Source organism: Raphanus sativus, chromosome 5, assembly GCF_000801105.2.
Source record: "Raphanus sativus cultivar WK10039 chromosome 5, ASM80110v3, whole genome shotgun sequence".
In the NCBI taxonomy this organism is placed as follows: Eukaryota; Viridiplantae; Streptophyta; class Magnoliopsida; order Brassicales; family Brassicaceae; genus Raphanus; species Raphanus sativus.
In genome coordinates this window covers 6,357,795-6,380,497 of record NC_079515.1, presented here as the reverse complement: position 1 = coordinate 6,380,497, position 22,703 = coordinate 6,357,795, and the positions used below count along the sequence as shown (strand labels likewise).

Sequence of the window (22,703 nt, the reverse complement as noted above, 5' to 3'; positions counted from 1 at the left end):
TCACATGTGAAATGGGGATTATACAAATGTACTATTCTACGGTCACTTTTACAACCGATAATCGTATTTAGCTGTCAAGTTCTTATGATATTACAGTAGCCGATTAGTTTGCTGACTGTGAATGCAATTTTATCGAAAAGCTTATCACACTTCAAATGAGCCATGAGATATCACTGTCATGAACCGATCATGTGTGGCATCTAAAATCGTTTAGTGTGTCTGTCATTTATGTACACTCCATCATATTTATTTGTGTTGCGGACGAAGTTGTTTGTTGTCGGATTGCTAGCTAGAGAACTATTAGCCCTAATCTATTTATATAAAATACACTTTACTCTCTCCAGGTTGAGACACATCAGCATCCAGCGTGGAAACTGATGCCTTCTTTGTCCGACACGTCAGATTCATTTAAACAAAGCGCAGAGTATAATTCTTAGCGGGCTCGCCGTGTTGGGCTTCTTCTGTAATTTTCTGTGTGTGTAAGGCCCTTATGAAAACCCTGTGGAATAGATCATTCTGCTCTTCGGTTTCATCGGTTGCGGCGGTGAAGCTGTGACGATGGCCTTTGGGTTTCGTAACGGAGGCGTCGTGATTTATGTGGAGGGTGTCCCAGGTTTGTTGTCCTCCTCCGCTTGAGTTCATATGCTTCGCCTGGATTCTAAGGATATTCTGTTCCTAGGTTTGTATTGGCAGACACTTGAAAGGCTTTCCGACCGTCACTCCGCGGCGGAGTTTCTTGCAGTCATGGGTTCAGTAATCACACTTAAAAACTTTGTATATTGCAGATATGGTTGTTGCTGTCGGGCTGGTCATGGATGTTACTCCTCGCCATCTCATGTTAGTATTTGTGTTCTCTTTGTCACTTTTACGGGTTCGAACGTTGTGGTCATCAAATTTTCAATTGATTTGGTTTCATTTTAGATATCGATATGTTTATTCACCACTCGCGTTGTGATTCCTTTTTGTTCACAGTGGTTGGGGAGCAGTTTGATTTAATTTCGATATGTGACAGTAACAATGGTTGCTGCTGGTATCAACATAGTTCCCGTGATCGGAATGGGTATGTTGATTTGATTTTAATATGTAGATACCGATCATGAAACACTGTCTAACTAACATATGGCGTAGATTGTTTTCTTTGTTGATCACATATCAATCGTTTTCTGTAAAAGACTGATCTGAGAGTTTTTGAATTGTGTAGAGTATAGAACTCTCTCAGGTGTTGCAGTTCTCTTGGTCATCATTGAACAAGTCAAGGTATAAATAAATATTTATAAAGAGATAAGCTTTGCATAGACTATCAAATTATCTTTTTCAGGAGTACTTTACTGATTTTAAAAGATTTATTGAACTTTATAATGTACCAGTGTCTTCCTTACAATGAGATTGTTAATATTCCCTTCAGAGATGAATCTATGAGATATGGTCAGAACCTGGAGGTTAACGGGGAGAAAGGAACTGGCCAGGTTAATGATTCTTATGGTTTACTCTAACTTTATGTCTGGTGTGGAGTCACTGTTTATTGTGCCTTTTAGTGTTAATCCTAACTTAGTTGCAGGTAGAGGAGTTCTCAAAGATCAATCTGCTCCTGTCTATATAACCATTGGTGATGGAGGAAACATTTAAGGATTTTCTCCAAGTAAGCTAATATAATAAACAACTTATGATCATTGCAAATAACCTTTTGATTAGATTTTTGATGTGTAGTAGGATTTCTGCAGAATGACTGAGCCTCAGCCTAAGTACTCTGCCACAGAGAAGCAAGCTTTGGACACGTTATAATCTCAATATAGAAGTGGATATATGCGCAGTATGAATGGCACAAGAACAAGTTATGTAGTCGAGGCTGACACCATGTGGTTTTACAACAGGTTATGCCATCCTGATGATGATTCTCCTTAGTATCAAAATACCAGGTCATGTGATATATGTTGTTGTATGCATTTTTTGTAATTGAATAACGATGAATAAAGACAACGTGGATTAGTTTTTTTTGTTTGTCCTTGAGTAAGCAGCGCAAACGATACACTGCAAGGTTACATTTTTACTCTTGGGTCTCAATGCTAAGATGATGGCAAGAGCATAAATGTCACATTAGAGTGTGATATTAATCAAGTTTCGTTTCCCTAAGAACTTTCGTGATTGTCATCAAACAAACCCCAGATTTTGATAAACTGATAATCACCTTTTTGTATATATGATTAACTGATCATGTAGTTTTAATCCTCATGCCTATCATCTTCATTATTTTGAAAGTAATTACAGCATGGAAAATTTTATTAAAGACGTGTTTTGGTCTTTTACCAAAAAAAAAAAGACGTGTTTTGGTCACCAAATAAAAAAAGCCACAAGCAAAAGTTATTAAACTATTATTCATTCAGTTTCTTTAAACACTACTTTTATTACTCATTCATTGGATTATTTTAATACCGTCACAAATTTAAATAGAACTATACATCGAACTAAAAGAATACCTCAACATAAAAACAAATTCAATAAAACTATACATCGAACTAAACATATCAGCACACCATATTATTTAACTACTCTCAAAAGTAAAAATTAACGGCATATAATTTTTTATCAATGATAGTGAAAATATCGCAAAAAATATGATTCTAAAAATGACTAATAAATAAGGAATGTGATTTTTTTAAAAAATAATTCAATAGCCTAAAAATAATTTTGAAAATAATAATATATTTTACAGTAACAAATATTCCGTCTGAAACACAAAATACGGGAAACTAACAAAATATTATAAAAATAAAGTCACATAATTTTAAAAGATTATTAAAAATTAATTGAGAAAATATAATAAAATAGACTAAATTAATTAAATATAAAAATAAATGAAAATTGTATTTATATGATAACACATCAAAGAAACCATATGCAAATAAATGTAATAACTTCATAAATTTTAAAGAGAGTTTGAATATAGCTAACTTAACACTGATGTGAAAATAAAATGTATATCTTATCATAAATAATCCCTCCTCACTTAAAATTTTCTAAAAGACAAAATAATTTCATACATATCTTTTGCAAATGACATCAAAAACACAAACCATAAAATCATATAAAAAATAATAATCTAGATTATTAGTAAAATATATCCCGCCCGTAGGGCGGGCCGATCCTAGTTCTTTATAATGTATACTAGGTAATAACCCGCGCAACAGCACGGAGTGAAATATTATATTAGATTATTTATTGTATGTTATGCTAAAGAATTTGTTGTATAGCGTTTTCTAGGAATGTACATTCATTTATCTGTCTGGATTCAGTTGATCTATTCGGATTTCAGATTTTTAGAGTTAGAAATTTAAATTGTATTCAGATATTTATAAATTTTGGTTTGCATTTGGTTTGAATCATTGCGGTTTCGGTTTGGATTTGAGTTCGGATATCCATTTTAATTATGTATTTTCTTAAGAAAATTCAATTATACTTATATCCTAAAAGTCTGAAAATAAAATAATATAAAACATAAAAATTGAATAACATAAGACTAAATATTTAAATTTACATATAAATAGTTAAAAGTAGTTGAATTTATATATTTGAATTGAGAAAATAATATTTTCATTATTTTGAACATTTTCTGTTATTTTTAGATACATATTTGTGACTATATTGGTAATTTTTAGATATTTTCATATTTTTGAATATCTAATAAATATAAATTTAAAATAATTAACATTTTAAATATATAAGATATTTTTGGTATCCAAAATATTTTAATTTGGATTAGATTCGGATATGTATATCTGAATATTAAACTTTTAGATCTGTCTGGGTACTTATCAATTTTAGTTTGTGTTTAATATTATTTTGAAATCTAGTTTGGTTCAATTCTACAGATCCAAATATTTTATCTAAACTTACTTTCATCTACTAATATAAAGCAAAACAAAACAATTTTTTAAAATATATATTTTCGGCTTATTTAACATACATAATTATTAGACTATATGCTAATAATACCAATAAAAAGGCTGGCTGTTATGTCAATATTTTTGGGTATGTTGCAAAATTGATGTAGCCTATAACCACAAATATGTATTTTTTTATAATTTTTATTGGTAAATATAATAAAATACGATACAATCAAGTGAAAAGTGTTACATATGTGTGGAGAATAATGTGATTTCTACACGCACCAGAATTCTGTTTTTCAATCGATTTCACAAATCTTCATTTTTAAGCTTTTCTGATTTCTGATTTTTTCTAGTAATTTTTGGTTAAATATTGAAAGTTCCGAAAAGAAAAAAACAATATTTGGCTAAATTAAAGATCTGACTTTGTGTGTGTAGTGTTTTTTACCTCAGTTTTTAATTCATAACAATCACAATTATTTATTGCATTCGTGTACAGAAGTCTCAACCATAGCTAAGTTCGACAACATATGAAACTTTCAATTTCTAAAAAGATTATCATTCCAATATTTTAGTTGATATGAATTTTAATGATTTTGTAATTTCTTTCTTTCAAAAATGATATTATTCAGTAGCTGTACGAAGAGAGTTTCAATTTATTAATACAAAGGTTAAAAATGCAGAAACTAAAAATAAGCTGATTAAAAAAAATTAGTGTAAACGCATTAAATTCTCTGCAATGAAGTTAAAAAATTCGAATGTGAACGTCTTAACTACCAAATGATTGTTATGCCGACACGTCAGCATACTCAAATTGAAATCAATACAAAATTGACATGTGTCCAATGCAGTGTGAACGCATTAAATGATAATAATTTTCTTTTAATATATAAGAGATATTGCAGATAAGTACATTCTTTGTTATGCAGTGTGAACGCATTAAATGATAATGATTTTTTTTTAATATATAAGAGATATTGTAGATAAGTACATTCTTTGTTATTAACAGTAAATCATCATCATTCATCATCACAAAAAGAAAACAATCAATGTATGGTAGTTGTTCATTTTCTTTTGGGACGTAATTACTAATTAGACTCATAATGTTTCGAGAATATCCACAACTTTAAGACATGGACGTTGGACCCTCCCCCCGCTTGCCGACAGTGGCGAAGTCATTTTCAATGGGTAATAGCCTACACATAAGACACATTTTATCTAGGTTGGATGGAAACTCTATCGGAAGGAGGTCCGGTTCCTGCATCATACACAAAACTGGAATCAGAACAATGTGGAAGTTTACGGAGTCTCGTTTTCAAAACGCTTTTAAAACATTATTTTTAAAACCATATTGGAAACTTATGATTCCATTTTGGAATCACACCTCCATCCCTTAAGAAAACACAATATCATAAATTAAAAAAATAAAAATATAAAATCATAATTTTAATTTATATAAAATCTAATTTTAATAGTAATGAAATTGAAAGAATATAAATATACAAATATTAAAACAAATAATATAAATTATCTTTTTGCATTGAAGTTTTTATTAAAAGATATATCATATATTCAAATATATTGTGTCAATTTTTTATGAAGTATAAAAAGTAATTAATATAATAATTTATTTTAAATTTAATTTATGTGTATTTTCACAATTTTGACATGAAATCATTTCAAACTTATTATAAAGTCATAGCATTTTTAGTTCTGAATTTTATAAAATCATCTTATATTTTAATATATATTTATATATGGATATACGCTTCCAACACATATCCGCTTCTTAATTTTTTTTTTTAAAATCCCGCTTCTACTTTTTATACGCTTCTACTTCTACGTACCTACTTTTGTTTCCATGTAACATAGCATTTTATTGATCCTATATTTTAGAGCCGATAAATTGAAACTAAACCGAGAATCGAATAGGTACACAAATTTCTATAATGTAGTTTATATATTTATAATATTAACTATATTATTAAAATAATTAAATAGTTTAAAATATTATTTATAAACCTATCTGGAGCCATGAGACTTGTCTTTGGACTGTCATGTTTCTGAAACACGTATCTTTAAAATATGGCCAATAAGACCAGAAGATAAACCCCACATACTTGAAAACCTTAAATCCCCCTCCCCCTACCCCTCCCCGTTTTTTTTTTTCACCAGACATCTTTCACTCGAGTTTGATTATTACAAGATTTTAGACACCTATTCGAGGAGACACTGTCAATTTAATTAAACATAAGATCCATCACATTTCCATTCATTCGCAACCCACCTACTTGGCTTAGAAATCGTGTTTTGAATCATATTTTCAACTAATATAACTTCTTACCCTTTCACAATCAACTAAGTATATAGAAACCTTATGATACTGATTTTCTCAGCCGTCCTTATCTAACTAATGCGGTACCTCTTTCTCTTAGGCCTCAGTCTAAATCACTCACAGTACCTTATTTACCGAAGGTTTCTTTGTCATCAGAAGAGTTATCATATTGTTCTAGAGCTCATCATATTATGGTACTGTTTTTCTCAGCCGAGATACATACATACCTTTTTCATTTTAAGAGTCATTTCAACCTTAAGTTTGCACTTGCTCTCGAATTTTAACATGTCTCTTCTTAACAAACTACACCTTTGTTTTACAATATTTTGGTGTAGTGAATCTTTTCGTCAGTTTGGTTTACACTCAGTCCAAACATTAATCAAATTCAGACACAAATTGTAGTAGCAGCACTTCAACAATAATGTTATTAAGAATAGTTTAAACAATCTCAAAAGACACACAACCGTATATCACAAGTCACAACTGATCAAATTACTAAACCAGCCATCTTGTTTTTTAGTAATCTGAATCGCAAAACATCACTCAAAATCTTGACTCAACGCAAATGACTATTATGTTTCGACTACATGAATAATTCATGTGTGAATTTTAGATGTAAGATAGAAAAGGGTAAGATTGACGAAAAGGGATACATATCATGAGAAAACAAGAAAATGAAAGTAATTTTTGGTTTTACATAAATCATCCGGTTATGAACTCCTGGGCCATTTCTACGGTGTTTGGACTAAATTAACTTGTGGCGTACAAAAGCCCTCTAGATCCATTTCCTTTTGTGTTTTAGATATTTAACTCCATTTGCTTTAATGTTTAAAGAACAAGCTCCCTTATTACAGTCTTACGGAGATGAAGATTTTAGAGATCAGATTTTGAGGTGCCCAAGAAAAAATTGAAGATTTTAATATATGCTTTTGGAAGTAGGTGCACCTCCCGATGTTGTCATGTGGGCTACGATTGGGCCTGGTGGTCTAACATTCTGCTGACAGCCTGACACTGGTGTTTAGGCCTATATCTTGGAAAAAACAAATTATTTTAAAAATTCCAACTCGTGAGTGTTAAGCTTTCATAACAGTACATAATTTACAAATCTCTTCTTTTTAACTTTAATCAACAATTGCTTTTGTATTCTTCTTTTAAAAAGGTAAAATAAAAAAAATGGAAAGGTGGAATATTGAAAATATCCAAACAGAAGCTAACACAAAAGTAATTAAAAGCAAAAACACGAAGTCAAAAATAGACAAAATAACAAAATCAAAAAAAGAAAGCGAGAGCAAGTTTCTTGAGATGTATATGCATTCACATATCAATCTAGTTTGTGTATAGAAGTTTCGTTAGACGATGCGCTTAAAGGTAAAGTTTATTTACTCATTGTTTTTGGTTCTGTTATATTGACCATGTTCCTTGAAATCAAACCAAACCAAGGGAATCGAAAACACATTTATTAGAATCTGAATTACAATGCTATACTTATGAAGATAATATTTGTAATTACAATAGTTACTGCCCGCTCCCCACGCCACGCCCCATGCTAATCAGTAATTCTTTTGAAATATATATCCTAGTTATCACTTCCCTTGTTAATAAATTAAAATATGCATATACGTATTCGCCTATCCGTTCCATTCCCTTACATATATTGTCCGCTACTGCCGAAAGTATCCGCTTAACATGGTAAAGTCTTTAGCATCTTCTTTTGTCTGTCTAAATCGAAGCATTGTCTTTAACAGTAGATGTTTCAATTAGTAATAAATACATTGGTTTTGTTCAAGATTGAACTCTTTCTCTTCGAAACATATGCAGTTGAAGACTTGGATCTTAAGTTTCTCAGTGTTCGCTCTCCAAATCTTCACATATTCGATAGCATTAGATGTTACTCAATATGGAGCTGTTGGAGATGGAGTTACAGATGATTCTCAGGTAAAAGATAGATTCTTAGACGTAATGTAAATAAAATCTTTGCTCATTATTTCCAAAAAAAAAATATCGTAATGTTAAGAATCTTTTTTTCCTTTTTTTTTCTTCTTGGAAGGCGTTCTTGAAAGCCTGGGAAGCTGTCTGTGGCGGGGCAGGAGATGGGCAGCTTATCATTCCGGCAGGAATGGCATTTATGTTGCAGCCCTTGAAGTTTGAGGGTTCTTGCAAATCGACCCCTATTGTTGTTCAGGTACTCTGTCTTTCCCCTGTTTTTAATATATTATTATCTTTGACATTAATAACGAATCTACTGATTTGATTGAAGATTTTGGGCAATCTTGTTGCATCAAGTAGAGGAAAATGGAAAGGAGACAAAGACCAATGGATTCTCTTCTCAGACATAGAAGGGCTTGTGGTTGAAGGTAACGGCGAAATAAACGGCCAGGGTTCGAGCTGGTGGGAACACAAAGGCAGTTCTAGACCAACAGTAAGTACAACGTTACGGCTTTCTTTAATATTTTTTCCAATTTTTTTTTTGTTTATTTTGTACTAAAAGCTTTTGTTGTGAGGGTAGGCATTGAAGTTCAAGAGCTGCAACAATCTTAGACTTAGTGGCTTAACGCACGTAGATAGTGCAATGGCACACATTCACATAAACGGTTGCAACGATGTCACCATCTCACATCTCCGGATAAATGCACCAGAATCAAGTCCTAACACCGATGGTATCGATGTAGCCGCTTCATCCAATGTTATCATCCAGGACTGCGTAATCGCCACTGGTATGAAACTGTCACTCGAACTATTTTTGGAGATTTGTGTAAATTCCAAAATCAGAAAATAATTTAAAAATCAGGGACGTTGTATGAACGCAAAATATATTTATATGTCAAAGTAGACGGTCCCTCGATTGTTACATCCAATAATGTCATTGGCAGTGTGCTGATCTTTATTTATTATCGGTTCGTGATGAAAAGGACTTTGTAATTATTATAGGTGACGATTGCATTGCGATTAACTCGGGGACGGCTAACATCAGAATTTCCGGTATAGACTGCGGACCAGGTCATGGAATAAGGTTAACCAGTTACAAGATTCTACTTAGAAACGTTGATTAAAATATTTACATTAACAATGTTATTATTATTTTATTATAGAAAACTACATAAACCATGTCATTGTGAAAATATAGCATAGGAAGCTTAGGGAAAGATGGAGAGATAGCTTCAGTAGAGGATGTTTGTGTCCAAAACTGTAACTTTAGAGGAACTATGAATGGGGCTCGGATTAAAACCTGGCCGGTACGTTAAGTTTCTTATTATCTCATTTATTAAATTTTTGATTGTTATTTTAGATAAAATATTATGGTTATATCCACAGGGAGGATCAGGTTACGCAAGAAGGATTACTTTCAACCGAATTACTCTAGATAATGTCGAGAATCCAATCATTATTGATCAGCATTACAACAATGGAGATTCTGATGAATCCACAGATGATAAGGTACGTACCATTAGTCAACAAAGATTATATACATCTACCATTAGTCAACAAAGATTATATACATCTACCTTAAGATTCTTTTTATTAGAAAATGTATTTTACTTGTAATTTTCTTTAGTCGTCGGCGGTGGAAGTGAGCAAAGTTGTGTATAGTAACTTCGTGGGGACGTCCAGATCTGAGTACGGTGTTAACTTCAGGTGCAGCAAGAGAGTACCATGCACAGAGATTTTTATGCAAGATGTGAAAATAGAAACGGAATCGTCAGGAATGGGACAAGTAGCGCAAGGACAGTGTTTAAACGTGAGAGGTGGAGTGTCTACACTTGCGGTACCAGGTTTAGAGTGTTTAGCACTTTCTACAGATATGTTGTCATGGGGGACAATGCCGGAACAAGCTTGTATGTTGCCGCAGCCATCAGTGCAACCGAATACACGACCGTTGCAAGATCCATTATGGGTTTATGGAAGCAGAGCACAACGGCTGGGAGTATATAATGTCATATTAACTTCATTAATCTCTTTTGGTTTTAGTTATGTTTTAGGTTAGTCAAAGGTTTGTCACAACCTAGATTCAAGCATTACTTGTGTTATAAGGTGCGTAAAAAACAATTTCCGATTTGAAATAGGTCGGTTAGTATGACTTTCAAATTGGTTGTTATATGAATCAGTTTGGTTTGGATCAAAACAGGTCCACCTAACATAATGTTCAAGAAATAGCTAGCGGTAACTAATTAGGTGAACGCCTAGACTCATTTGCTAAAAAAAATTATTCAAGAAAAGTCGTTTCGTTTAAACCCAATTTACCGAGTAGGTGCCACACTGATTTTTAGAACATAACTAGTGTCAGAAATCTGATCAGGAACACAAAATATTGCTTAGAAGCAGAGTTATTTGCATGTTCAACAAAACATAACTGACAACAAATTGTTTATTTTTCCATACAGAATACAATAACACTAGGTGATAACCCGCGCCTTGCGCGGCGTGAGACGATTTTAAGAGACAATCATATTTTATTAAAAGAAATAATGAGTTTAAAACTCATAAAAAATAAAAACCACACGAACATTTATATTTATTTTTCCCCTTGTGTTTTCGTTTAATTATTTATTTCGATCATATATCATATAAGTGAATCAATAAGAATAAACAAATACTAATAAAAGAAATATGATGTGAAGATAATATAAGTGCAAATTTGTTTTCATTTATAATCATAAATATAAGTTAAAACGGAACATTGAAATAGAAAAATAAAACGATGCATAAAAATATAAGAAATTATAAGTCTGATCAGCAGTTCTAAAAAAAGATGGTGAATAGTTCCGTGAATAGTATCACCAGTTGAAGCCTTCGTTTGGAATCCTATAATGAGTAATTAAATAATATATCACCTTGTGAAATTTAAAAAATTAGTTAACTACATATGTGAAAAAATGTTTTACCTCAGTCTGAGAGCGTCGATTTCTAGAACATCATTAGGCTCGAATAAATTTTTTGAAACACCATCAATGTTAGTAGCATTTTTCAATCGACCTTATTAAGCGAGAAAACATATAATAGTATAAAACGTACAGATAGAATCATATATAAATCCCAAAAAGAGTTATAACATCTATTTGCAAAGATCTATTCGTCATGATTGAGTTTAAATCGAGACTGGTTTCTGTGAGTGAAGATTAAAAAGTAAAGCGAATGAGGTGAGAAGATAGTTGGTGAGCGAAGCTTATTATATAGTGCAAGAGTACGATTAACAATGAGTGCGAGTATCTCGAATTTAATACATGTATATCAGAAATTTTCTATGATTGAAAGAACTTGCAACTCAATGCAATTGCATATTTCCAAAATCTGCGATTCTTTTGCATATCAAAGATTTGATCACGCTAAATACAAATCATGTAGCGATATTTTCGGACAATAAAAGATTTGATCACGCTTAATACTTAATGCAATTGCATATTTCCAAAATATGTGATTCTTTTGCCATATATAAGGTAACTCCAAGATCTTACTTTTTTTTTTGAAAAAAAAATTACGCGCGGGTTAAAATAAATTAGTCGGAATTATGCGTTGGTCTTTCAAATACATTAAATATAATATCTAAATTTGATTTTTGTGATACGTTAAATCTCGTGGACTCCACGTTATTTCCAAATATATTGGAATCGGGACCAAGTCAAGGATTTCATCCCATTATGTGTCATGCAAGAAAATTTTAAATCACACTGTTAAAGTAGTTATTTTTGCAATTTAAATTTTAATCAGACACTGTTAAATTTTAAATTTGTTTACTAAATTGCAAGGAAATATAACCTCCCACTATACCTTATAGTAATGGCTTTATCCCTTTTAAATGTCAGTTATCAAAAGATCTAAATTTTAAATCTTTTGGTTCACCACTATAAAATTTGGACGTAAATAATAAAATCAAATATTTTAATCACAGAATGGACCTCTAAATATTTACGTGTATCAACAGAAACATTTTCTACATTCGAAATATAATGGTGATATATAGGAATTTTTAACAGATTTTGATGAGTGAGTCTCGTGTGATAACTCTCTTTTTAATTGCATGATAATAATATATTCCTATATATATCATGAATGGATCATAATTAAAGTCATTTGGTATAACATAATGTTCACAGAAATTTAGTGTAACAAAACCTATGTAACACACCTATGTATGAATGCTATACACGATTCTCACGTTATTAACATGCTACATGTCCAAATTGTGGTTGCCATATTTATCAACGATTTACATTCCATAAATTGCAAATCGTTGATTATGGATGGGATGTAACGTATCATTTATTCATTTATTGATTGCATATAAAATAAAATAATCACGTTATTAACTATACAATAACAAACAAATCATAGACAATGGCACAATATGTAATATTTCTAGTAAGTTAAAGGTTGTTTTAAATTAAGTGTGAGAGTGTTTGTGAGTTTGCCACATGGAAATGGCAATCATGTAATAAACACATCAAATGAAAGTTATATATATTGAGTGCTCCTAAAATAATATATAGGGGATTACAAGAGATGAGAAACATGTTACTAATTCCAAAAAATAAACACAAAAGGTTTTGTAAAGGGAACGATGAACATGCCATGATCGTGCAGTTTGGTTGATCTGCACTAAACTTGAAACATAAGAGAAGGCATGCGGGAGCACTTCGCATGAAGTAAACTTCTCCAGGATCAACTTCCTTAAAGTAATCATTTTCCCCAACGAAATAAGCTGTGTTACGATTAGTTTCCGATTCATTTTTATCTCCATCGAAAATAACTATAACTCTCTTCTCCTCATCAATAAGAAAACTCCCACCACTAAAGAACTGAAACCAAGTGAGTGGCGACATATCCACCGCTAAGAACTTGCTCCAAGACACCCCATTGGTCTCAATCTTTTGGTTTAATTATGTTTTAGGTTAATCAAAGGTCAAGATGATAAATTAATTGGTTTTCATTATTGTCAAAACCTAGATTCAAGCATTATTTTTGTATAAAATAATTTCCAGTTATATTATAGTGACAATAATGTTTGAAATCTAAAGCCTCTTATCAACTTCTCTGCAACTGCAACAATTGTCTCAGACTCAGATACACACCTAAACTAAACACATGAATTACACTACTCAAAGTTTTAGTATTCTTCTGTACAGCATAGACATAGTTCTCCAGACTACAGAAAACTAGAAATGAAAATCATGTTTGTTCAAATCTCAGCTTAAGAAAGAGGCACAAATTTACAAATGAGCTATAAGAAAAATTATTTATTCAGCAGGAGCATAGTGTTTTGTCAGTCATACAATCCTTAACAAGAATAAAAAGACACAAACCAGACCGTTGGGACTGAGTCCAAAAGGTGAAATGTAAAGCCCAAGGATAAAAGCCATCTCAAACTAACTATTTCCTGAAGTCTTATCAAGACAAGTTTGTTGTTCAAAGTATGCCACACATTACAATATACTCTCTGATTACCATTAAAGTTAGTTATCATATATAGTTATATACTTGAAATATAATTACTCTGGGATCTGATTAGGAACGCAGAAGAGTTGCTTATAGTCTTTAACATGTCTTTAAAACGAGTAAAGAGAAAAAAAGCAGAGGAGTTGCTTAAAACCCAGCAAACTGATAACAAATTTATTTGAAATAATAAAATAAAATTACAAATAAACTTAAAATTACAAGAAAATTACAAGAAATCATGTTCAAAAACAGAAATCAAACAACAAAAACGATGTGCTAAGGAAATAAACTTATAAGGTATTGTAAAGGGAATGATGAAGATGTCATGTGGTTCTCATGCAGTTTGATTGATCTGGACTGAACTTGGAACATAAGAGAAGGCATGAGGGAACACTTCACATGTAGTAACTTCTCCGAGATCAACTTCCTTAAAGTAATCATTTTCTCCAATGAAGTAAGCTGTGTTACGACTTGTTTCGGATACATTTTTATCTCCATCAAAAACAACTACAAGTCTCTTCTCCTCATCAATAACAAAGCTCCCACCAGTAAAGAACTGAAACCAAGTGAGTGATGACATATCCACCGATAAGAACTTTCTCCACGACACACCGTCGGGCTCAATCTTGGTCGTAACCCATACCTCCATCTCATACGTATGCAAGTTCTGAAACAAAACAGCAAGCTGCTCTTCTCCAACACTAGATAGAGTCACCTCATCTTCAAAGTAAGACTCAAAAGGCAGAGGCAAACGCGGAGCAAATCTCTCTGTTTTGAAATCAAAACAGAGTAAAAAACCGGGAACGTTCCCTCCTTCTTCCTTATCTCGAGCAAACCAGTAGGCATTTCCCTTCAAAGACACGCCATAGTTATTAGACTCACCATCCACATCCATCTTCCAGTCTGGATCAACATCAAGAACCCTCCAAGAATCAGAGTTTACATAGTATATCTCATGCACATCATGATGAGCAAATCTCAAGACTTTATGGGCACGGCACGAGTTGCCCTCTTCGAATCCGAGAGCATGAGCATACTTGCTATGGTCAACGGACTTAGGGTCAACGCATATCCACCTATTTTCTCCTGTATAAGGGTTCCAAAGCACGAGCCTTGTGTAGTCTTCCGTGACGCATAACAGTAAACCCTCGCAGTTGTATACTTGAGTGACATCGAGTTTGTCTGAATCGTTTAGGCTGATGAGAGTACCTGCTAGCCTTGTAGATGGATGATCAAAGTCACTGAGATTGATGCTGATCAAACGAAGACTGCGGTTAATCAATACGATCGCCAAGATCTCACATTTGCTAGATGTTGATGCAGATTGAGTAAGGTGTTTCTTTGTAAAGGTCTCACCTTTGGATAAAGTGTTCCACTTTTTGCAAGTAGATCGGATTTTCCTCAGAGATGTCGTCCGAATCCTAGAGAGAATCTCCTCCACCAAGTCATTTGAAAGATTGTTCATCTTCGTTGTTCATCTTCAGACAAGGTTACTTCTAAAAGTCTTCTCCTTTCTTTACATTCTGGGACAACAAATTCCTGCCGGCAAGATAAAATTACATGTGGGCCAATTCGGTTAATATTTTATTAAGGAATATCGCATTTTAAACACCAAAATGTCATTTTCTAGCATTTTTTTTTAAAAAAAATTATGTTTCTAAAATAATTGTTTTGAAAAGAAATATAAGATGAATTCACAAACAAAGAAAATGAAATAATAATAGAATAAGTGGTTAAAAACATAATATCATTGCTGGGAGATTGGAGATTTATAGTAAAAGCTTCTATGGGTTATTTTGGAAGATGAAGAGCTCGATTGAATACTCGAAAGTGGGATGGCTTGGATAATCACATTAAAGCTTAGATTTAAGTACCTACTGGATAGTTGTCCAAAAAAAAAAAAGTACCTACTGGATTTTGACCCGCCCTTAAAAGGGCGGGACTACTTTCGAATGATATAAATTTTTATTTTAATTGCGTATATACTTTTAAATGTTACACATGAAATGTTATATTTAGTGTTCTCTAACCCGGTCCGGATCCGCAGTTAAATCGATAACATCAATAACTCTATATGTAATCTAGTTAAGCTCTATTTAAAAGTTATATCAAACCCGCAATTTTATTGTAATATTTTATATTGGTAAATTTTATTTTATTATTATATTTTTGGTCAGATTATTATACAAATTAATTATTGTCATTCAACCCGCTTTATATTTGATAAATAAATTAAATTTTAAAAAATATTTAATATATATATATATATTAACTTATGAAATTATTTATTAGTTTATATATTGTACTTTAATATTTGTTTTAATAAGTTGAAGTATGTTGTAAAATTCTTGCATTATTATATTATATTATTTATATAATTTAGAAAATAGTTAATAGATGGATTAAGTTACTTTATATTTATTACTTGATGTAGAAATTTAATTAAGAATATAAATTATGTATATAAAATACTATAGAATTTTATTTCTTAGTATATAAATAAAAATGAATTAAAATCGTTTTTAACTACAGTTAGTTATTAATTATTACTTTTATGATTTAAAAGTAAATATTAAAAATAAATGTGTTTTTAAATAAAAGATATTAAAAGAAATTATTAAGATGTAATCTTAGTAAAAGATACTTAAGAATATATTTTTAAAGATCTTGTTTGAAAATATTAAAATAATTGGTTAGATATAGTATATATTTAATAATAGTTATTTATAAGAAAAATAATAAGAAATTAAATAAATGTAATGGTCCATCCTAAATTATTTGCAAGTAGATAAAAATTCTTTTGTTTTAATAGTATTCACTAGATTTTGACCCGCCCTTTAGAGGGCGGGTATATTTTTTGTTTTAGTTTTTTTTTATTATTTCAAGAAATTTAATTTTTAAATACAACCATAAAACTATAATCATAATTTAAAATAAGTTTGGGCTACAAAATTTTTGTACAAAAACCCGTGAAAACTGAAATGGTAATCCAAAATGCTTAAAATACATGAGATCTTTAAAATATTTTGGGGGTTTTAAAGATAAGTAATTTTAAGTTAAATTAGGGTACTTTTCATGTACTATAAAATTTATATGTCATTTGTTGTTTTCATTTTTGAATTTTCAAAATTATAAGGTACATTTTATTTTGTAGAATTTTATATGATTTAAACGGATAGAAAAAGCCAAACTAAATCCATATAAATATGAAGTGAAACAAACTTTATAAATATATAAATGAAATTTAAATCACTACTTCCAAAAATTTGAAATCTGAATAGACTTAAACCAAAATCTCATCACATAACTAAACTTCATATTTCATTAATAACAAACTAGATTTTGACCCGCGCTTCAAAAGCGCGGGTTTTCCTATTATAAACAAAGTTTAATATGAATTAGCACATTTTCTTTTCAATGTTGCACATTATCATTATTATGTATTATAAAAAAGAAAAAAATTATATAACTTATAAATTAGTTTATTTAAAAATTTGTATGTACATTTTTATATAATTTCCTTTTAGTTTTGGGCAAATCTTTATATATAAAGAACTGTTTAAATCTCTCCTGGGGTGTCCACGTGGGATGACAGCTCAGAAATTCGAGGTTTGATAAGGCGACACGTGGCCCCATTAATGAAACGCGGCGTCTTGAGTTTTTATGTGTGATTCTGCACAAAACATGTTTTCTTTTTTTCTTCGCGATGCTTCTTCGTGTGCGATGGCGATCGAGATTCCTTTCGTCTCTTTAACTGAAATCGGATCTGAGAATCGTTCCATTTCATTACTGTCATTAATTTTGTTTTCAGTCGGCTAATCCGTGTATAAATAGGTAATATGCGCTTGACATCTGTCCCTCGCCGAGATTGATTTTTTGGTCTTGGTTCTTTATGAGAGAGAGACGATTATCTTCGCCGAAGGCCATATCGAAATTTAGGGTTAATTGTCTTCCTCGATCTCTGGCCATATAAAGTAACAATGGGGTTTCAGGAGAGACAAAACGTCGTGAATCCCTGTGTCAAGCTTTGATCGTCTCAGCTTCTATGGAAACCGGGACGGTTACGGAACTTGGTTGTTTCGATCATTCTAATTAACTTGCCAATTAACTCCACTCTGTAACTATTTATAGGTGAGTTTGTATCCATTAAATTCATCTTTCTCTTCTCTTTAGATTTTGAATCCCCAGAGCCTTTTGAATTCTCCGGTGGATGGCGGTGTAGGAGTGAGAGCTGGTTGCATGCGGATCAGGTGTTTGTCTCAACGGAGAGCCATGTCTTGGTTGTTTACCTCATAGTGAAGAAGAAAGCTATGGCGAAAGCCATGTGAGAGACTGATTCGGTGAGGGTCATAAAATTCTTGGAGGATGATCGGCATGGAGTCGGCCAATCTACAGAGATATCGTAAAAGACCATCAATTCCGGTAACTTCGTTACCATTTGAGTATAGCTTATTGAGTTTGACGTGAATGTTGATTGATGAATCAGAATGCTAATTGTGAGTTGAATTTAGTCTCATTGCAGGATCGATCATTGTATAAAAATTCCATCTATTTATTTGTCTCTCACTTTTGTGTTTATAACTGCAAAAGGCGGAGATTTTGTTCATCGCTAGATATGAAGGATCTTTTATTATATACATTACATGTTTAAGGAAAGGGAAGAAAATTCTGGAGGAGAAAGGGATCAGTTTGAAGCATAACGTCAACCTGAGTTTGAGCTTTTTCAGATTAGCCTAGAACAAGAGGGTAACTATTCCAAGCTTATGGTAAAGTACTAGAAATTAAAGTCCTTGGGATTCAAGCGATTGTTGATTTTGATTCTTTGTCACACATTGGCCCCCACATAAAATCTATTAGATTGTCTTTTCAAATAGAATTGTTATTGTGAAATTGTTTGCAGAAAGTTTCAGAGAAGAGTAAAGATTTAGAATAAACTATGTCTAGCACATGTGTTCAGGATCATTGGAGAAACAACAAGGAGTATGACCTTATGAGCTGGAGAGAAGGCTACACAAGCTCATGGAGACAAGACAAAAGTATGAGATAAAAAGCTGCAGATTGCATTGGAAGAGGCTAAGACAACGCTTCATGTGAACAGAGGCTGAAGCTTCTTGGTGGAAAGTCACCGCATATATAGTCTCTGAACATATCGTCTTCTATAGTGGAATTGTTATTGTTAAACATTTTACAGAAGGTTTCAGAGATGATTTAGAAGAAACTAGGTTCAGACATGTGTATTCAGGGCCATTGGAGGAACAACAAGGAATGTGTCCTCATGAGCTAGAGAGAAAGAAATACGAGCTGAGCTCATGGAGACAAGAAATATACTATTTGGAAAATATTATGTATGCTTAGATCATATTTAAAAAAACTACATATAAATGAAAGTATTTTTAATATTAAGCTAAACATATGCCCTGTAATAAGAATAACAAACATTAGCAGTGAAGTGAATGTTATTTTCAATATAGAGTAAAACTAAATATTTTAAAATTTTCAGTCAATATAAGGATAACTTTCTATTGATCACTTGGGAGAGTTTGAGTAGAGAAACATACTCGGAAAAACTAGGATGCACATAAAACATAAGAAAACCGAACTGCTGTTATTTGGTTGTGGGAAGCAAGTTCTACATTTTAGTAAACAGGAGTTAACTTGAACAACAGTTTGTTATAATACTATAGTTAAAAGAAAACAAAATAATAATCTTCTATAGAACTCTCAATAAATAAGTAAGTTTATGATTTTTAAAATAAATAGTCAAATAGATTGATAAATTGTTTTAATAAAAACATGAAATTAATTTAATTTTAGTCAAAAATAAATTAAACATTTTAAATATATTTATATTAGTTTTTTATTTGTTTGCCCGCCCGTAGGGCGGGTTTATCCTAGTACTTACATAAAAAAAAACGACTCAAAAATATAGTTCAATTCAGGTCCGAGTCTAGGACAAATTACATATTAGGTATTTTGTGGACTTGTGTGTTTTGGTTTGGATCTGGATCCTACCTGAGATCTGATCGGGTACATACCTAAAATAGTTTTTCATAATAGGTGTATTAGGGTATTTCAATTTTTTTTTTGGTATTCGTATATTCTATTAAGGTTTGGGTTTATATTTTTGGTTATAGTTTTGGGTATCAGGTAAAATTTCAATTTTTAAAAATGCATTTTAGGCATCGGAGAAAATGTTGGGTATTTCTCGGTTCCTTAGGTTAGATTTCGGATAAAATTTCAAGTTTTTGGATATTTTAATTATTTAAGGTATTTGTCTGGGTTTTCAGATATTTTTGGGGTTTTGGATATTTCTGGGATTTCAGGTATTTCTCGGTTTTTGTGTATTTCGGATGCTTTCTGATCCCAAATACATGAACCCCAAACATGTTACATACCCGAAAATTAAATGTATTTGAATTATTGATCCGAACTATGAACCTAAAAAAAATCGATCCCAATCTAAACTGAAAAATTTCAAATACCTGAAAAGAGTTAAGGTTTACATGAAATCTAATTTTCAGGTAATTTTAGGCGTCTTAATGCAAACACACAAAATTTTGTTAACTGCTTTATACCATTCCAAAACTCTAATTTTTTAGCGTTTATAATTGTAGACGGTTGCGACTAAATATATATTTTAGTGAAAACAAACTTCATTTAAAATGCATTCTAAGTAAAAATTTAAATAATTATAAATTACAGATGTATGAATATATATTTTATTTATTAATTAGTATCATATTTATATATGTAAAAGTTTAAACCATAATATTTTGTATAAATTGTTTTCAAGAACTAATGTGTATATGTAATATATACAAAATCAAACATTTTTTTGAAACTGTATACCAATCGTCGACTAATAATTTTTGAAACTGGAACCACCTACATCCTTAAATTCATATGCCCAAAATATTTATATGTTGACGTACAGATTTCACATATTTTAAAGTTCAAATATTATTATTCTTTAATGTTGCTCACTGAGAAAGATTTTTAGCAAATTATAATATATTTTACAAATGAAACTTTGATGAAATAAGAATTTATTGCTCATTACAAAATATTCAAGAAAAGCTTTCCAGAGTAACACAAAATATTGTGATTGTGAATCTAACCAGAATCATATGTTAGTTGAACGTGTTAACTTGCACGTATAGATTGTAATACGAACACTTATTTCAGTTTATAAGGTAAATTTATTTGGTTAGCCAATTATGGTATTTTTAAAATAATCAAAAAGATATAAAAGCGGTAAACATTAAACTTGGTGAAAGGTATATTCATGTAAGTATGTAACGATGTTAATTTCAAAAAAAAAAGTATGTAACGATGTTGGCTCCATGAAAACCAACCATACGAAATCTCAGGTTGACTAAAAAGACATATAAAATCTCAGAATAATAAAGACAAATCTCAGCATTTAAAGGATGAATTATTTAGACTATGGTATGGTTAGAGAAAATAAAGGAAGGACCAAAAATTACCAAATAGATAATGAAAAGGTGCAACAACCTTGTTTAAGTAGATTTTTTCAGAATGTTTCTCTTTTAATAGTATAGATGATATTGCAATATCACCAGCTTAAAAGATTTGGGAGTCAACTATATACTAGATTTTGACCCGCGCTTCCGAAGCGCGGGTATTAACTTTCACTTTTATAAAAACATTATTTGTTTGTAATTATTGAATGTATTTATCTTATTAAAACTTTCTTTATAATAAATTCGACATATTAGAGTGCATCTGGTAAACTATGTGTTTCTCTAACTTTATTTTATTCCCTTTTTAATTAATATATTTATTTGGTTTATTGTTAAAATAAATGATTTTAGAATATAACTGTACAATACTTTTACATTGATACTTTGTTTAAATAATGTGACATATTTCTATATTAATTAAATATTTACATTGTAATTTGTATACAATTCAACATATTTGTCTAGTTTGTTGTTAAAAATGATTTTAAATTCAAATGTACAGTACTTTTATATTGTTTTTTCTTCAGTTCATATAATTTTTTTAATAAATTTCTTTCAATATAAGCTATATCAAAAATTAGTCAACTAAAGAATCTATAAACAATTATTTACATAGCAATATAACATATTTATATATTAATTCAGTTTAATATATAAATTATTTATTACTGCCATATTTAAAATGAAAGTTTATTGATATATTTTTAGGTTGCTACAAACCAACCCGGACCGAAAATGATCCAACTCGAACCTCCTACGATATTTATAATATTCGAATGATATCTATTTAATTTAAAAATCTAGGAGAAAAATATTGTGTATCACGAAAACATATATGATCAATTAGTGGTTTCCTAAAATGTAGGAAATTTAAATGGATTTGCTGATTTTATTAGGATAGATATATTTTTTTAATAAAAATACAATTCAAGTTTCCAAACAATTTTTATAACTACAATCCAAGTTTCCAAACAAACTTATTCTTTATAAATGCTATCCAAGTAACCAAACACACCAAATTTTTTTAATATTCTTATCCAAGTATCCAAACACATCGAAATTGTACTTCAACTTTAATAAGATAGATTTAAGCGGATAAAAATAAGAATGATATGTTTTAATAACACAAACAATATTTTGATACATGCTTGAAAGCGCGTGATATTTTATGATGTAAAATTTCATTAATAAGTTTATAATTTTTTTTGTTAAATGGTAAGGATTTTGAGCTATTAAAATATTTGTGTATTTAAATCAGTAGTCTTAAATCCAATTCGGATATGTGGTTGAACCTATAAACCTAATGATTCGATATGTAATCCGGTTTGAGTTTCAAAAAATATAGATCAATTAAAAACTTGATAAAAACCACAAAAACCGTTAAAACCAGAGGCTGCATGTTGAACCTATGGGTGATCGATATATAATCCAATTTTATATAAATTTTTGTTTAAAATTAAAAATTTAGTTTCAATGTTTGAATTAGATATTTAAATAATTATTAATTTTGATATTATTGTATCTTCTTATTATATTTCGTAACTCTAACTTGTTATAAAATTGTTTAAATTATAT

At 30.8% G+C, this 22,703-nt stretch overlaps 3 protein-coding genes and 1 long non-coding RNA gene across 14 annotated transcripts; 3 read left to right on the top strand and 1 right to left on the bottom strand.

Annotated features, from left to right (window-relative positions):
• The first annotated feature begins 326 nt into the window (after positions 1 to 326).
• Positions 327 to 1,993, top strand: LOC130512366 (V-type proton ATPase subunit B1-like). Of its 7 annotated transcripts, none has more exons than XR_008945879.1 (7): positions 327 to 679; positions 786 to 837; positions 973 to 1,060; positions 1,202 to 1,257; positions 1,406 to 1,466; positions 1,559 to 1,639; positions 1,693 to 1,993. XR_008945879.1 is itself a non-coding variant. In XM_057010276.1 (6 exons), the coding sequence occupies exons 2-5, from the start codon at positions 1,018 to 1,020 to the stop codon at positions 1,598 to 1,600; spliced, it is 240 nt and encodes a 79-aa protein (XP_056866256.1). In that variant the 5' UTR covers positions 334 to 837; positions 973 to 1,017; the 3' UTR covers positions 1,601 to 1,639; positions 1,722 to 1,993. The 7 variants fall into 7 exon arrangements, 1 of the variants encoding a protein (XP_056866256.1); XR_008945880.1 differs by having other exon boundaries at positions 329 to 679; positions 1,708 to 1,993; XR_008945878.1 differs by having other exon boundaries at positions 331 to 679; positions 1,711 to 1,993.
• Positions 1,994 to 7,493: 5,500 nt separating this feature from the next.
• Positions 7,494 to 10,354, top strand: LOC108857807 (probable polygalacturonase At3g15720). 2 transcript variants are annotated; one of them, XM_018631821.2, is made up of 9 exons: positions 7,494 to 7,584; positions 8,035 to 8,151; positions 8,264 to 8,398; positions 8,474 to 8,635; positions 8,723 to 8,930; positions 9,145 to 9,226; positions 9,341 to 9,449; positions 9,529 to 9,651; positions 9,770 to 10,354. In XM_018631821.2, exons 1-9 carry the CDS (start codon positions 7,573 to 7,575, stop codon positions 10,196 to 10,198), a joined length of 1,377 nt encoding a protein of 458 aa, XP_018487323.1. In that variant the 5' UTR covers positions 7,494 to 7,572; the 3' UTR covers positions 10,199 to 10,354. The 2 variants fall into 2 exon arrangements, with proteins under 2 accessions (XP_018487323.1, XP_018487324.1); XM_018631822.2 differs by lacking the exon at positions 7,494 to 7,584 and adding an exon at positions 7,777 to 7,905.
• A 3,433-nt stretch (positions 10,355 to 13,787) lies between these two features.
• On the bottom strand, positions 13,788 to 15,177 carry LOC108862985 (F-box/kelch-repeat protein At3g16740). Its single transcript, XM_018637271.2, has one exon. It carries the CDS (start codon positions 15,107 to 15,109, stop codon positions 13,979 to 13,981), a length of 1,131 nt encoding a protein of 376 aa, XP_018492773.1. The 5' UTR covers positions 15,110 to 15,177; the 3' UTR covers positions 13,788 to 13,978.
• Positions 15,178 to 17,289: 2,112 nt separating this feature from the next.
• On the top strand, positions 17,290 to 19,129 carry LOC108862986 (uncharacterized). 4 transcript variants are annotated; one of them, XR_001951060.2, is made up of 3 exons: positions 17,299 to 18,066; positions 18,167 to 18,390; positions 18,602 to 19,053. It is a non-coding gene; the product is annotated as an uncharacterized LOC108862986 (long non-coding RNA). The 4 variants fall into 4 exon arrangements; XR_008934502.1 differs by having other exon boundaries at positions 17,290 to 18,390; positions 18,589 to 19,129; XR_001951057.2 differs by having other exon boundaries at positions 17,290 to 18,390.
• The last annotated feature ends 3,574 nt before the right edge of the window (positions 19,130 to 22,703 follow it).

What these genes read in the sequence shown, in the direction of transcription:
- LOC130512366 (XM_057010276.1), top strand. Translation starts at nt 1,018, where the DNA reads ATGGTTGCTGCTGGTATCAACATAGTTCCCGTGATCGGAATGG. An exon ending in AGTTCCCGTGATCGGAATGG is followed by an intron (nt 1,061 to 1,201) that starts GTATGTTGATTT and finishes TGAATTGTGTAG; the next exon opens with AGTATAGAACTCTCTCAGGT. An exon ending in GGGAGAAAGGAACTGGCCAG is followed by an intron (nt 1,467 to 1,558) that starts GTTAATGATTCT and finishes ACTTAGTTGCAG; the next exon opens with GTAGAGGAGTTCTCAAAGAT.
- LOC108862985 (XM_018637271.2), bottom strand. Translation starts at nt 15,109, where the DNA reads ATGAACAATCTTTCAAATGACTTGGTGGAGGAGATTCTCTCTAGGATT.
- LOC108857807 (XM_018631821.2), top strand. An exon ending in GGACCAGGTCATGGAATAAG is followed by an intron (nt 9,227 to 9,340) that starts GTTAACCAGTTA and finishes GTGAAAATATAG; the next exon opens with CATAGGAAGCTTAGGGAAAG. An exon ending in ATGAATCCACAGATGATAAG is followed by an intron (nt 9,652 to 9,769) that starts GTACGTACCATT and finishes AATTTTCTTTAG; the next exon opens with TCGTCGGCGGTGGAAGTGAG.